General features: G+C 36.7%; 1 protein-coding gene across 4 annotated transcripts in view; it reads right to left on the bottom strand.

Moving 5' to 3' along the window:
* Positions 1 to 14622, bottom strand: part of bltp3b (bridge-like lipid transfer protein family member 3B) — a 34022-nt gene extending 19400 nt beyond the window's left edge. For 2 of the 4 annotated variants that reach the window (XM_079869794.1, XM_079869796.1), the window contains exons 1-6: positions 14372 to 14622; positions 4310 to 4472; positions 2911 to 2949; positions 2644 to 2735; positions 2184 to 2373; positions 1966 to 2106 (exon numbers count right to left, since the gene is read on the bottom strand). In XM_079869794.1, coding sequence (XP_079725920.1) covers positions 1966 to 2106; positions 2184 to 2373; positions 2644 to 2735; positions 2911 to 2949; positions 4310 to 4472; positions 14372 to 14415 — 669 coding nt within the window. In that variant the 5' untranslated portion in view covers positions 14416 to 14622. The remainder of the gene's footprint in view (positions 1 to 1965; positions 2107 to 2183; positions 2374 to 2643; positions 2736 to 2910; positions 2950 to 4309; positions 4473 to 14371) is intronic. The other 2 variants (XM_079869797.1, XM_079869795.1) reach the window with 2 other exon arrangements.
* Between the last annotated feature and the right edge of the window lie 562 nt (positions 14623 to 15184).

The following is a 15184-nucleotide window of genomic DNA, read 5'->3' as shown; positions in this document are numbered from 1 at the left end:
TTATCCAGATTGCTCTTTTTCAGGAGGGGTTTGACAACAGCAGTTTTAAGGGAGTTTGGAAAACTTCCATAGAAAAGTGAGGCATTTACCACTTCTAGGAGATCTGCTTCTAAACAGTCTAACACACTTTTAAAAAAAGATGTGGGAAGTGTGTCAAGAGCGCAGGTTGATGTTTTAAGGTGCTGAACGGTTTCTTTCAGAATTGTGCCATCAATTTCTTCAAAATCAGACATAGTAACTACTTTCTCAGGTTGTAGTCTGATCTGACTGACCCCAGCGCAACTCAAGGATGTGCTGATCACCTTTCTAATATTATTGATTTTCTCAGAGAAAAAGGTAGCAAACTCACTACACTTGCTATCGGAGAGCATTTCACTGGGAATCTGGCTTGGGGGATTTGTTAGTCTGTCGACAGTAGCGAAGAGATTTCGAGTATTATTTAGGTTTCTGTTTATGATATCGGAGAAGAAAGTCTGTCTAGCTTTGCCTAGTTCCATATTGAAAGCACGAATGGTGTCTCTATAGATGTTATAGTGGATTACAAGTTTTGTCTTTCGCCACATGCGCTCTGATTTTCTGCATTGTCTTTTCATAATTTGCACTGCTGTTGAGTTTCTCCAAGGTGCTTTTTGTTTACCATTCTTCCTGACTTTCACAGGAGCAATATCATCAATTACATTTTTAACCTTCGAGTTAAAAGAATCAAGGAGAGAATCAACCGAGTCAGCAGATATGCTCGGTCTTAGGGATATGGCCTTCATAAATAGTACACTAGTGTTCTCATTTAGGCATCTCTTCTTGACAGACACAGATCTAACTTCAATGGCAGGAGAGATCAATATATCAAAGAAAATACAGTAATGATCAGAGAGTGCGACATCCTTAATATCATTCAATGAAATGTTTAGACCCTTACTGATAAGTAAATCTAGAGTGTGTCCACGATTGTGTGTGGGCCCATGTACATGTTGAATCAGATCAAAAGTTTTTAAAACAGTATTGATTTCTTTTGCCATATTATTTTCTGCATTATCTATGTGAATGTTAAAATCTCCAGCAATAGTGAAACTGTCAAACTCTGAGGAAATTATTGATAACAGTTCTGTAAAGTCTTCAGCAAAGGCTGAAGAGTATTTTGGAGGCCTGTAAATAGTGATAAGTAAAATCCGTGGAGCACCTTTTAACACAATACCCAGATATTCGAAAGACGGGTAATTACCAAATGATATTTGCTTACATTGATAGACATCTTTAAAAAGAGCAGCTACACCCCCACCTCTCCTTCCAGCTCTGGAGACACTCATAAAGGTAAAGTTCGGAGGAGATGTTTCATTGAGAATTGTTGCACTGCAGCTGGCTTCTAGCCAAGTTTCATTTAGAAATATAAAGTCCAGGTTGTATGTGCTTATAAAGTCATTGACTAGAAGTGATTTATTTTTAAGTGAGCGGATGTTTAAAAGTGCTAACTTAACAGTCTTGCTTTTTGTGTCCACAATCTTAGTTTGTCGTGTGATAGGCACCAGATTAGATGGGTTTGCTGTACGGCTTTTAAAGGCCTTAGACTTTCTAACATGTGAATGAACAGATGATACAGGAACACTGGGTTCCCGCTTGGATATATATATATAAAATATAATATATATATATATATATATATATATATATATATATAAAATTTGAGTGTACTAATGCACAGAATTTTGTTTGTGTGTTTGTAGCTGAATGCTACCATAATAAAACCCTCTAAACAGCTGTCTATATTTAGACTACCAACAGAGAAATGGATCCCGGCTGCCCGCAGAGCTCAGAACTGATTCATAAAAGAATGACTGCTACACACACTCTCAGAAATACACACACTAGTACATAGTGATCCAAAAATTGACAGTTTGGATCTAATTCTGTAGATTTAACCGTATGTTACTGTTTGAGGGTTGTGTAACGAATGTATGTGTGTATCCTCACCCTCCTCTTTAAAGTGACTCTGATCTTTGATTGGTTGGTGATGAGGCGTATGGGGGCTCTGAGGACCTCATGTTCTGTGTTCTGGATGGCATCTGCTTCAATCCTGATCATCTGCCAGCTCACTTCCTTAAACGTTAGGATCTAGAATGCATCATAGTGTTAGCATAGAAACACATGCCTCATGGCCTCCACAACACCAGAGAGATGCATGTTGTCACCTCTCCACGTGTAGGGTCCAGGATGCGTGTGTATCGCAGGTCACCAGTGGCCCAGCTGGTGTTGACGCTGAGGACCTGGAGCTGCGAGAGCTCGAAGGAGGCATTAAAGGCTTTGGCGCTGATGCGGATCACTATGGAGTTCACAGAGAGTGAGATGCCCTCCACCACTTTCTCCGCAAAACCATATTCACTGACAAAAAGATAATAAGAATACAAAATAAACCCCCACAAATAAACATGTAATATCATAATATTGCGAGCAAGTTTTATATTACAACAAGCACTCACCAAAAAATAATATCTAGCCAAGAAAACAAACAAACAAAAAGAAATTACATTTTCTATGGCTTTTTGATTTATATACATCCAGGTATTTCATAACAGAGGGAGCCATGAAAACAAGAAGCAGAGGAGGAGAGATCCGAATCAAGGCTGATAGAGCCGATTAACTGAAACCTACCTTTGACCTGAGGCTGTTGCAATGGGTGATGGACCGTTGGGAGGGCGAGGCTCGTCACAGGTGCTCATCTCCATGACAACTTTATCCAAAGACTGAAAGAAATGATTTACAGACTCAATAATTAAGCTGCAGAAAATGTAACTGCCTTTAATCAGAGCAGGTTAGAACAAAACTAAACTATAAAAATGCAAATATATATTTATAAAAATATATATATACACTTTTATAAATAGAATAAAATATAATAAAATAAAACAATGTTATTACCAAAGAGATTGGATGAGTCTTCAGCTTGGTCCATGGGATCTAGGTCATGCACACACACACACACACACACAGGAAAAATATATTTACAGTTTATACAACACTGTCATTTGTAATTAAAGGCACTGTTTGCAGGACTGATATATGATGCGTGCACTCTTATCTATGATGCTGTGTATTACTAATATTGCCGCAGGCCTCTAGATAAACACAATACACTTTTTAGGGATTTGTTTTATTGTATTTCCTTAATTTAGCCCTCACGAGTATAACCATAACTTATGGAAAATATCCTCAGAATTATAGTGAAACCAACTTATGAGGAGTGAAGTGGTCCTCACTGTTTTAAACATTCATACATCATGTTGTGCTTCAAATCTAATAATCACAGTTATTAATCACATTAATAATCTAATAAAAGGTTTGTTTGAAGGTCATGTTTAGGGGTAGGGAATAGGAAATATCATTATCTTAGTATGAAAACCATAATTAATATTAAAAAGTAAAATGTTTTTTTTATTATTAATAATATTACAGTAGTAGTAATAATAATAATAATAATAATAATAATAATAATAATAATTATTATTATTATTAATGCTAACAATAATAATATTACTATAATTATATTAATACATTATTATTATTATTATTATAAAATAATATCAAAGTTGTTAAATTGATAGCATATGTAAAAAAAATATTTTTTAAATATATTTTGTTAAAATAAATTAAAAATAAAATGCTAAAAAAATAATATAAACCATTTTAAACACTACACGTGAATTTAATAGGACAATATTATAATGTACAATATGAAAAATGTACATGTAATCTTTATTATAATCTTCACTATTATAATCAATATTAATAATACTATTTTAGCATTACTATTATTATTATCATTATTATTATAGTAAATCTTATAAAATTAATTAAAAATAAAAATTAAACTGAAAAATTTACTATTTTAAACACTACAACAATATCTAGATTTAGACACCATTATAATTTTATACATTTTTTTGTTAAATATTACATTTTTAATAAAGATTATTAAGTGTTATTCAATTATTACCTTTTAAAGGTTAAGGGTTTACATTACATGAGGTTTACATGACAACAAGATAATCTAAAATGTAAAAATAGGGGAAAAGATACAAAGAAATAAACAATATTGTCCAAAACGATTAATAAATAACTGATTAATAAAAAACTGTTTGAAATATTGTGATGTGCACAACATAGGATGGACATTATGCAAATTTGAATGCAGCCCAAGAGTGTAAATCTAGAGGGCTGAGCTCAGTCAGCAGAGCAATTCCCAGCAGATCCTATGATTCTAGTGTCAGAGGGACTCATAGTGATGATGATGTTATCAAGAAGCCATGGCGTCTCATACCCGGATGGCGGCCTTATTGCAGAAGACTTTATTAATGGCGAGCCAGGTGGGCAGATCCAACATGTTCTGCAAAACCTCCTCATCCAGCTCCAGGTTGGTAAGCTGGCCCTCCCCTTTCAGAGTGCTCAGATTAATCTTATCTGGGGAGAGGTTCTTAGCAAACCTGCAGAAAAGAGAAAGAGAGGGAGAGAGAGAGGAGCAGGGAGAAATGAGGGAATACAATCAGTAATATGAAAGAAGTGAATGAGGGGAGGCAAAGAACACCACATTGCAGTTTTCTTTTATGGTTTAATGGCTCTTTCTCTTGACTGTAATTACAGCTTCACAAGCAAGCAGATCGGTGAGTGTTCATGCTGTTACCACCCACCACTGAGTGTGTGAGAGTGTGTGTGTGTGTGTACACTTCTACACATTAATAAGTTCAATAATGACAGTTCCCCGATTAAAGTACTCGGCGCAAATGTAATCACATACTAGATAAAGTGCTTTTCAATTATTGATCTTCAATGGAGGGTCACATTGACTTCAAGATTGATATAAAAAATTATTTATATAAATGTAAAATAATTTATATAAAATAAATGATGTTAACATTATATTATTAATATAAAGTTGCTATTATTACAATTATTTTAACTATTATTATTATTATTATAACTATGCTATGATGTTAGATTTAAAATACTTTCAAATATATAGGCTAATATTATGTTATATTCACATTATATTTTGTTAAAGGTGCAATGCGCAACATTTCATGTTAAAAATACCCGTTTTTCTAACCCATACATGCTTAAACAATTGCCTGATGGGCTGAATGAGCCCTTCTCTGATCACTGCGATTGCCTCTATAATCCTGTACAGTAAAATAAATAAGAGGGATTCGGGACGGAATTTGAGACTGGGCGTGACGTCATGAGCGTGCACACCTCTGGTTGCAGTTTCGCTTGTCGCCAGAGGGGGCATAGTTCTGCAAAAACTCAGAGACTTGCGCAATGCACCTTTAAATAAATAAAATAAATAAAATCAACCATTTTAAATGCTACAAGTAAATCTGTTCACTGAGGCATTAGTACACAGTGTAAGGTTGATTGGATACTAGAAAAAGCTGATTTCTCTGATTACCAAAACAAGTCAAGAATTATCAATATATTTTGTCTGGTTTCATCTTATGCACATGCTGCTTCTGTAGAATAGATGGTTAATGAATAAAGGAGTCAGAAATAATTATTTACGTCATTTAACACCGTAGCCTTTGGCAATCCAAAATTATTGCTGGTCGTTTGTCTTACATGGGAAGCTAATCATTCATTATTCATCCATTTATTCATCTATCTATGGATTACCATCCATCAAGTGGAGGGTAAATGCTTCCATCATTGCTCTTTTACTAAAGATGCACAAAAAAACATCTCATGGGTGAAAATACAGCTCCATAGCAATTGAAATTAATACAACTGCCAATAAGGGAACGTTGCTACGTTAGCATTTGGAGATCGCAGACAGGCCAAGTTTTTCATCTAGGTACTGCTGACCCGCCATCCACAATGAAATCAATAGTTTTAGAGTGTTCTCTGATGCTAAACTTGAACATTTAGCAACCCCGAGGATCTGAATCCTGGCAATAGTGACCAGGAGAACCAGGAGCTCTGCATAGCCATGACCTTCTGTTTATGAACTGATTGATTTTTCAGTTAATGTTTAAGAGTGTTCCCGCAAAGAGCAATGTTCTCTGCGCGGCCCTCAGCGCGCCAAGGTTGATAACAGAACTCATTTGTTATCATTTCCTTCAGCTGTTTTGACTCAGCGAGCTAATGGCACAAACAGGTCAGGGTGTGGAAAAGCCAGTCACTAAAAGCCTATGAGGTGGCCAAGGTCAATGTTAGTCTGGGCAAAAACATTTTTTTGTGTGTCATGAATAGCTTGAAGATGTTGGATGGCCTGTTTATTTGAACTTCATCCCAGTTTAAAAGCACTAACACAGAGTCGATTACACTTACACAAAAAAATGCTTGCTCCTTTGAGAGTCACCGTTAAATGTGTAATAATTAGGTCCCAGACTATGTGTAAACGGCGTTTGAGCGAACGGCCTTAGATGGCCGGTTAATCCTGTTTCACTCCAACAGACTTACATAAAGGACTACAAGCAGATTATTAAAGCCAAATTACTGAGTGAAAAAACACTAATAACCATAATTCTGAGAACCAATAATTCTCATATAGAGGCAACTAAGTGTTTAAAAACTGCACTGAGGTAACCACTGGCCTGGAAACCTAGAAACAACTGTACTTTAGTTCATGTCAAGAAGATAGATGATAAACGTTCACAGCGTCTTTGTTTCCAAGGACTGAATAAGAATTATAGTGTCTAAAGGTCGGATGCCGTGGCACTCATTTTCCATGAAAGTGTCTCTTTATAGTCCTGCTTAATGTGGTGAAAAACATAAAATAAAATAATAAAACAAAATTCAATGAATGGAAAAAATGAATGGTAACTAAAAATGACATATAATAAAGAATAAAGAAATAATGAATTAAACATTAAACAATAAAATGACTGAAGTGTGAAGTTTCCACAGAACTGTGGTGTGAATTACTAAAACCGCTGTGTGGGCTTGTTCATCACTGTGTGTGAAGCAAAAGCAAACACGAGACGTGAAGTATGAAAACATGCAAACTTTCATAGACAAGCCAGTTCAAAATGAAACGCGAACAGTCTGGTTACCGCATTACGTAGCTGTGTTCTGTGAACGGTTAAATATTCATTCACACACGGCCTACCTTCTTCAGTCCCTGATATATCAGATATCGGGTCAGAACGCTCCACCATTACAGCGAAGAGATCGGACAGGTGCCAGCCGGGTGACATCAGGGGGGCCCACCTCAACTACACATGGGCCGTCTAGTAGCAAATCTCAGATAAATGCATCTTGCTAATGGTCTGAAATTAGCACTTATTTCAATGTTGAAAACCCACATTTAAAGGTACAATCTGTAATTTTTTCGCCGCCAGAGGTCGCATTTTCAAAACAATAACAAAGACGAAGCTTGATGACGCTATGAAGGAGAGTGGGACTATGGGAGATGTCGTTTTCCCCCTGCAGAGATGTATGGAATTCACAAATCATCTAAATTATATATCAGCTAATAAACTAGGTTTTGTATTACCTGAACGTCTGATCACACTATTTTATGCCATCGTAATGAATTAGCTGCACAGAACGTGAAATGTAATGCTATATTAGCCTGTTACTAATATGTGAGTATTTGTCAAATGATTTGTTGGGTTATTGCTGCGCAGTTTTACATGTTTGAAACAATCGTACTAAAAGTAAATTTGAATGAAACCACAGTATTTGCAAGTAATGGCTAGGCTAAATATTTTTGTGCAACACATAGGCTACTGTATTTAATTCACTGCCATAGACTTGGTCACCAGACTAGATAAAAAGCTTTACATGAAGTACAAACATAGTGCAATATAACTGTATGTGTACAATAAATAATATATATTTGCTTACCCGTCTATTAAAACACATGCGAGAGCCTCTGTCGACACAACAAGTCCAAGTTTGTCGCGAAGCTCTCTCCATCTTGAAAACGGCACGCCGATATTGGTAATTGTTTTATTTCTCCGTTTGTCCCAAAGCCTGCTTGCCTCAGTTGATTTACATTTCAGTTTTTTTGGATTTTCTGTACTCGCAATCAATAATCGTGAACCATGATGACTGAACGACACAACAGCGGTGTGCGAGATATTGTATCATAGATATGTATGTATAGATCCCTCATTAGCGGCTTATGTATAGCGGCCCATTGAAACGGCCGCTAATGAGTATATATATATATATATATATATATATATCCTACATGGTTTCTACAAGTGGAAAGCGAGGATAGCGCACATATTACGTAATTGATATGCAACTGATAAGGGATGAGCCATCATTTAAAACTGGAATTTCTCTGGATTTACAAATCCTTGGGAACTTTTGGGATAATGAAAATGTACACAACTGCATGAAATAGCCTATATCACACTGTGTAAGTGGTTTTTGAATATTTTATTACAAAAATCTTACATATTGTACCTTTAAAAACAAAAGGAGGGTCTAAAGATCAAAACCAGTGGGAAGGACAAGTCAAATATTACAAGTTCACACATTTTTACCATTGCATGATGTAGCCTACTGTATACCGCCCCATTCTAGATGACACAAAGGTCATTGAAAGACTATAAATCAACCTCCTACAAAACGAACAGTGTTATAACAGTCAACACATTCTGTCCCAGTGATACCAGCACTGCTGAACTGACGTGAGGGTGGTGTTGGGTCTAAACAACACAAAACAGCAGTCACATGGACAGACACTCATTCATACCAATCAACTATCACATAATATGCACAAAGCTCCATAGACTGGAATCACATAGAAGAATGAGAAGAGTAGACTCACAGAACTTAATTTATAGCCTTAATTTTGCAGAACGCATTTAAATACGACCAAATGTGTTAAACGGAGTAGAAAGTACTACTGTTTAGGCAGCTGAAAGCATAAACAATTATAAAACTTTACCATTTCAACTTAATGATGGAAGTTACTGTAAAATAGCGATAAACTATACTGAGTGCCGAATAGTTTTTCTAGTTAGAATGTAACAATTGGTCTATTGTACAATCGCTGCTGCTATTATTTCATAAAGGGAGTAAGTCAGTCCAGTCATGTTTTACAGTGAATTCCCCATACAGTGATTAAGTGTGTTTAACATGGTGAGTTCTGTGGCCACTCTGTCTATCTATACTGCCAAGAAATTAGACATTAAGCTGGAATAATGTCATCATTTGCATTTTGGCTCAGCATCACTGTGGGAAATGAGCTCACAGAGATACAGTGTCTTCTGTGACATTGTGATAAGACGTCCCACTAAGATGGGCCTAAGTGCCCCGTAGGCACCGTAAGTGTATTAAAAGTACAAAAGTGTATAGCTCTTATGGTATCTTGGTACCATGTCTGTAAACATGGGAAGTCATTTAAAGTCGACATGAAATAACTTTTATAAGTCATTTTACATCCATAAATGTAACATTTTATTTTCAAGAGAAACAGGAGATTTAAAAAACAAAACAAATGTAGGGTTGGACTTCATTTTATTGACTTAATTGACTGAATTAAGAGCCAACTCCACACCTGAAACATGGCCTGCAACCATTGGTTGAAACTTATGTGGCCTTGATGATGTCACTTGATACGGAATATGGTTCAAGAGGCGGAGCAAGTTACTGGGCTACATGATGACACACAATACAAATGCAAACATTTATTCATTATGTATAATGTGCACTAATTGTGCAGAATAAGCCAAGCAACACGATTAGAAAAAAGTAAGATGGAAATTTGAAATTTTAATGTTTAAAATCAAAATGACAAATTCTCTGTATTTTGTCAACCATATCTAACACAATAGCAGCTTGGATCCTTGCACTCATTGGATGAATTTCAAAGTGTGGGCATCTCTTGAATGAGATGTTTGAAGGAGATTATGCCCAAGTCATGGTGACTTATTAATCTAATGCTTTATGCCAAGGACACAGACGGAGAGCTCTGAATAGCCCAAACGCAGCAGTTATTCACAGGATGACAGAAGCCCTCATAGACCCTATGGAAATGTCAAAATGATACACACATAAACCAACACAAGTGCAATGTGTTTGGCCTCATAGAGCCGTCCTGCATCTCAGCACAGGGTTTTAGACAAGCCCCAAGAGGTCTGGTGCATGGATGAATTCTAGGCAGAAAAAAAAAACACAGCATCCAATGGGAGTCGTTAGAGAACAACAGCTGAGGGACAGAACCTGAGGAAGGTCGGCATGGCGATAACACTGACAGAAGCGAGGACGAACATCACAAAAGGTAAAAGAGAACAGACGGTTACTTTAGAAACTAAGGGCTTTCCTCCTGATAGAAGACGTTATTACTCTATTTTTATGGCCTACAAACACTGATCAACCCGAGCCATAGTCCAGAACTAAACCGCTTGCTATATAAACATAGACCAAAAGGCATATGCCCAATAATAAATTTAACTTCTCGGAGGACACAACACAGCAGCTGTGATTTTGTGATCCAATTCTGATACGTTTCAGATTCATTTGGGTATACATTGGTTAAAAATATATATTTGGTCAAATCAGCTTCATTATACTGACCCTTCTTAAGACTGAGTCGTTTCAACTCAATTTCAAGACCTGCATTTCCTTATTTCTAAGACTGTGCTAAAACACCAAAGTCTAACTACCAAATGGATGAATCAAGGGGAAACTCCAGCAGCCATCTGCAGTCATTCTGAGTCTATGTGGGTGTGCAGCTGAGATCAGACAACCTCCATTTGGATAAATGTAAAAAGGTGCTTTAAGTTTCACTTCATTTCACACTACAGTGATGTGAAACCTCGCCGTCAATATGTGGAAGAAACCCCGCATCCTGATTCTGTTTGGGTCCCGGAGTAACAGGAAGTAACTGTTATACTAGAAGTAACCATTTTAAAACATAAATCGACTGAAAGCTGCTAAAGAGCCACATGTTGCTTGTCAGGTCTTTTGCTATAAACCTGATCAATGCTAAAACGCACACATTGTGAATGACAGTTTCTGTAGAAGTGCTGTAGAAAATGCACCTGGGAATGCATCTGTTCAATTGTGTCAGTCAGACCACTGCCTTTTTCCTGTGTGTGTATTGATTTTCTACAGTCTTCCACTCAAAAACACTTTATTCCTCCTGGTGAAGAAATGTACAACGAACGCTGTGGTACTTTAATTTAATCAAATTAAACAAAATCAAGTCAGACAAACATTAAGTCAAAAAATATTAACTCTATTGTACTCAACCTAAGGTCTTTAGAAACCTGTATGAATTTCTTTCTTTCATGGAGAACAAAAGAAGTTTAGCAGGATATTCAGGCTGCTCTTTTCCACACAATAGTGACTGGTCTCTCTCCATCCATTTTCATTATATGAAAAACAGCAGCTATTTCAGGTTTGGAACGACACAAATGTGAGTAACGACATTTCCTGGTGAACTATCCCTTCAGACCAACACTGGTCTTGAGAATAACATTGATTCTCTGATGAAAATATATTTTCTCAGTATCTGAATAACTAGTTCTAAGAGGGCAAAGCCTCCTTGACCACCACAGAAGTTTTACAATGCATAACCATGAGCACAAACAGACAAGATAGGACTGTGTTATCTAATTCATCTTCTAAAATTGGGGCCACTGACTGGAAATACGGGCCAGGCATGTTTTCTTTCCTCTGAAAAATGCCTACAGCTTCAAGCAGACCTTTCCAGGGCATCTTCTGATTTTCACCAAATCAGACACTCCAAAAACATTTAAAAAAATATAATAATATATATAACATAAATAGTTTTATAAATGTATTTATATTTAAAATGTTAAAAAATATATATTTTAAATATAAATTAATGTAAATATATTACTTTACATACTTATATTTAACTAAATTAATAAATAATATAACGTAACATAATATAGGCTAATATAATATATAATACCCGACGTACCAAAAAAGCATGATAAGCTATAACAATAAATATGAGACTATTACAGACTGAAAAAGTGCTGACGCAAGACGAAAACTTGATTTTGTGTAGGTCAAAGTCTGGGCGAAAGACTCTCAGGGGTAAATTAATTCTACACAATGTCATAAACAATAAGTCAAGGTCCATAGAGTGCATTTTTGGGAGGCCTTGAGCGCCACTATTCCTACAGAAAATGCAGAGTGCGCAAACAAACACGTATACAAGCTCTAAACGTGTGACAACAATCGTACAAGCTCTAAACGTGTTCACCCTGAAGGGCATGGCCAAAAGTTACGACCCTTTTTAGATGCCATCCCACGTTATTTTATCACGCTGACTGGTCGACATCATGGAAATGAGATATTGCTTATCAAATGAGGAACACCACATTTCACCTTTTTACCAAATGCCTCTTGCGTCATTTTGAATGAATAGGAGTAGTATTGCATTTCATCTGGATTCGCTCCACTGAGGGAATAAATTATGCAGGTAGGTTGGACTCAAGAACTGACACTACAATGGCAAACAATAGTGAAACCATTCGCCACAATGTGCACTCAGCAGCAAAAGGCGAAGAAACGTTGTTTCTGTTGAACCCAGGCCTCATCAATCCACCCAGACTTAATTCAAGTTTCCAGACTTTCCACAACAAATTGAACACATTAGAAATTAATAGATGTGACTCGATCATCCTTCAATTGGGGGGGTCGACTGTCTAAGGGGCCAGTCACACCATTGACAATAACTCTAACGATAACTATAAAGTTGTAATAAATATCCTACTTCTAAAACAATACAAAAGTCCACGCCACAACTGAGGAACGGTATCAATGAAATTGCTGGTACAATAAAAACATTGACAGCCAATCAGAATCCATCAAACTTTTAAAGAGCTTGAGTATTTAATACAGCAAATGATATAACTGAAGAGCGAGCTTATAATAAACAGAATGTTATTGGGCATTGGTGGACGCTAATATAGTTATCTTTATAGTTACCATTCTTGGTGTGAACGGGCCTTAAAAGTCCTGCTGATTTCAGCACAACTGGAATGCATTTTCAGAAAGTTTTACATCTTCTGCACATCCTTGTGTTGTGTAATAAAGAGATAGGGCCTAGTTCACCCAAAAATGAACATAATTTAATATCTTAAGTCACAACCGTCCGTGTTTTTCTGTTAATACAATGAAAAGTCAATGGGGTCCAATGTCGTTTTGGACCCCAAAATGCCCAAGAAAAGATTGAAAGTCATACAAATTTGGTACGACACGAGGACGAGTAGGCTAAATGATGAAATGGTGAACTATCCCTTTAAAAAACTTGGCCAATTTGATTTAGCAGACCTCTTAGCTCTTTTACCATGTAATTCCACTGAAATTCTGCAGATTCTGTTCTAATATTAGCGCAAAAACTCCTAATCAGTTGATCTAGGTCTGGTGATGTTACATTACGCTCAGAATCAGCACAGACACACAAGGGGGGCACAAGTCACCTACCCAATATTATGATTTAAAGTCACGACGAACGAAATATCCGTTCATCCATGATTTAGCTAATGTACTTCCAATTGTAAGGGCTTAAAAAAAAAAAACAGGGCGGAGATTTGGTTCTATGCATTGATTGTTGATTGGATTTTGAGATGAGGCCGTTGCTCTCAAAAATGCAGGCAGACAATTAAAAAAAGTCCCATTTAACAACGCTCAGCCCGACCTTTGCGGCCTTCGAAGGTGTGGCCTTAGAAGTCAGAGTCCTTTGAAGGATGCAGCCTTTGAATTGGGACACAGCCCATGACCAGGGTTGGGAACCACTCCACTAGAAGATCTAGTTATGACATCTTAATTTGAAAGAAATTGAAAGAAACAAACATGCAGTGTGAGTGAGCAGAGTGAATTTTCATTTCATGCTGACTTTAAGATCTATCAACATGAGTTCATGCTCAGACTCTTAAACCTTACATTTATCTCCCAAAATCTTAAATATCTGGATAAATCCTTGGGTTACATGTGGTCCTGAAAGCATCCAACTAGACTACTTGAAAACAAACAGACTTTTAAGTCTCAATCAAACATTAGGTTGGAAATGGGGTCAGGCTGTCATGCCTGTAATAAGTGAATCCACTTAATACCAAAGATTTAACCTGTCTGAAAGGGATGGTTTCCAAAGCAGAAGACATCTAGAAAGAGATTTAGCCAGCTCTCTATCACACTGACCCACATTAAGATCTTTAAGGCCAGACAGACTCGTTTGGTTGGAGACATGACACCCAAAACATGTTTTGACATCAACCCAGTGGAACAGCATTTTCTCTGGCAAGCTGTCAAACCCCAGTTATGACCCATCAGCATGTGTCATCCAGCACAGCCACATCAGCAGGAATCATCCCAGCCTTAGACCAAACGGTTCATATGTATCAGGCATCGACATGTATGTAAAGTGTGTCAGTAAGGGATCAGCTCTGACCTGGAGAGGTGTTTCAGGATCTGTTTCTTGATCAATCCAGCCATGACCGGTCTCTCATCAATCACTTATCCAAGGACGGGCGGTAGAGTTTGGAAGATATACATTTTAGGTTTACTCCGGTCAACCGGAGTGTTTTCTTCTAAATATCGAAGCGTCGTGATAGGCAAATATAAACATGACTCGTAGAGGCGTCCGTCGCTACCGCTTTACCGTCGGGTCCATGTTGAATGCGCAGTGACGCGTCGGTGGACAAAGGCGCATGCGCAAGAGCACCCCACGAAAATGAGGCTCGCCCAATTCCCATGAGCCAATAGGAATTAAAGTTTACGTCACATCATTGCTCAGTGTTTTTATTCCATTAGTAAATAAGGTCAAAGAAATTTCCTTTTTATGGTCTTATTCATACACCTACAGTACCGATCAAAAGTTTTGAAACATTACTATTTTTAATGTTTTTGAAAGAAGTCTCTTATGCTCATCAAGCCTGCATTTATTTGATCAGGAATACAGAAAAAAAATATTTCTGTGATGCAAAGCTGAATTTTCAGCATAATTTCTCCTCATGATCCTTCAGAAATCATTCTTATTTCCTGATTTGATACTCATTTATTATCAATGATGGAAACAGTTGTGCTGCTTAATTATTTTTTAGAAACTGATACTTTTTTCAGGATGCATTGATTAATAAAAAGTTAAAAAGAACAGCATTTATTCAAAATAGAAACATTTTCTAACAACATAAATCTTTGCTATCACCTTTTATCAATTTAACACATTCCTTGATGAATAAAAGTATTCATTTCTTTATAAAAA

Source organism: Squalius cephalus (assembly GCF_949319135.1).
Source record: "Squalius cephalus genome assembly, chromosome: 4".
Classification (NCBI taxonomy): Eukaryota; Metazoa; Chordata; class Actinopteri; order Cypriniformes; family Leuciscidae; genus Squalius; species Squalius cephalus.
The sequence above is the reverse complement of the archived record's forward strand: the minus strand, read 5'-3'. Positions and strand labels throughout refer to the sequence as shown.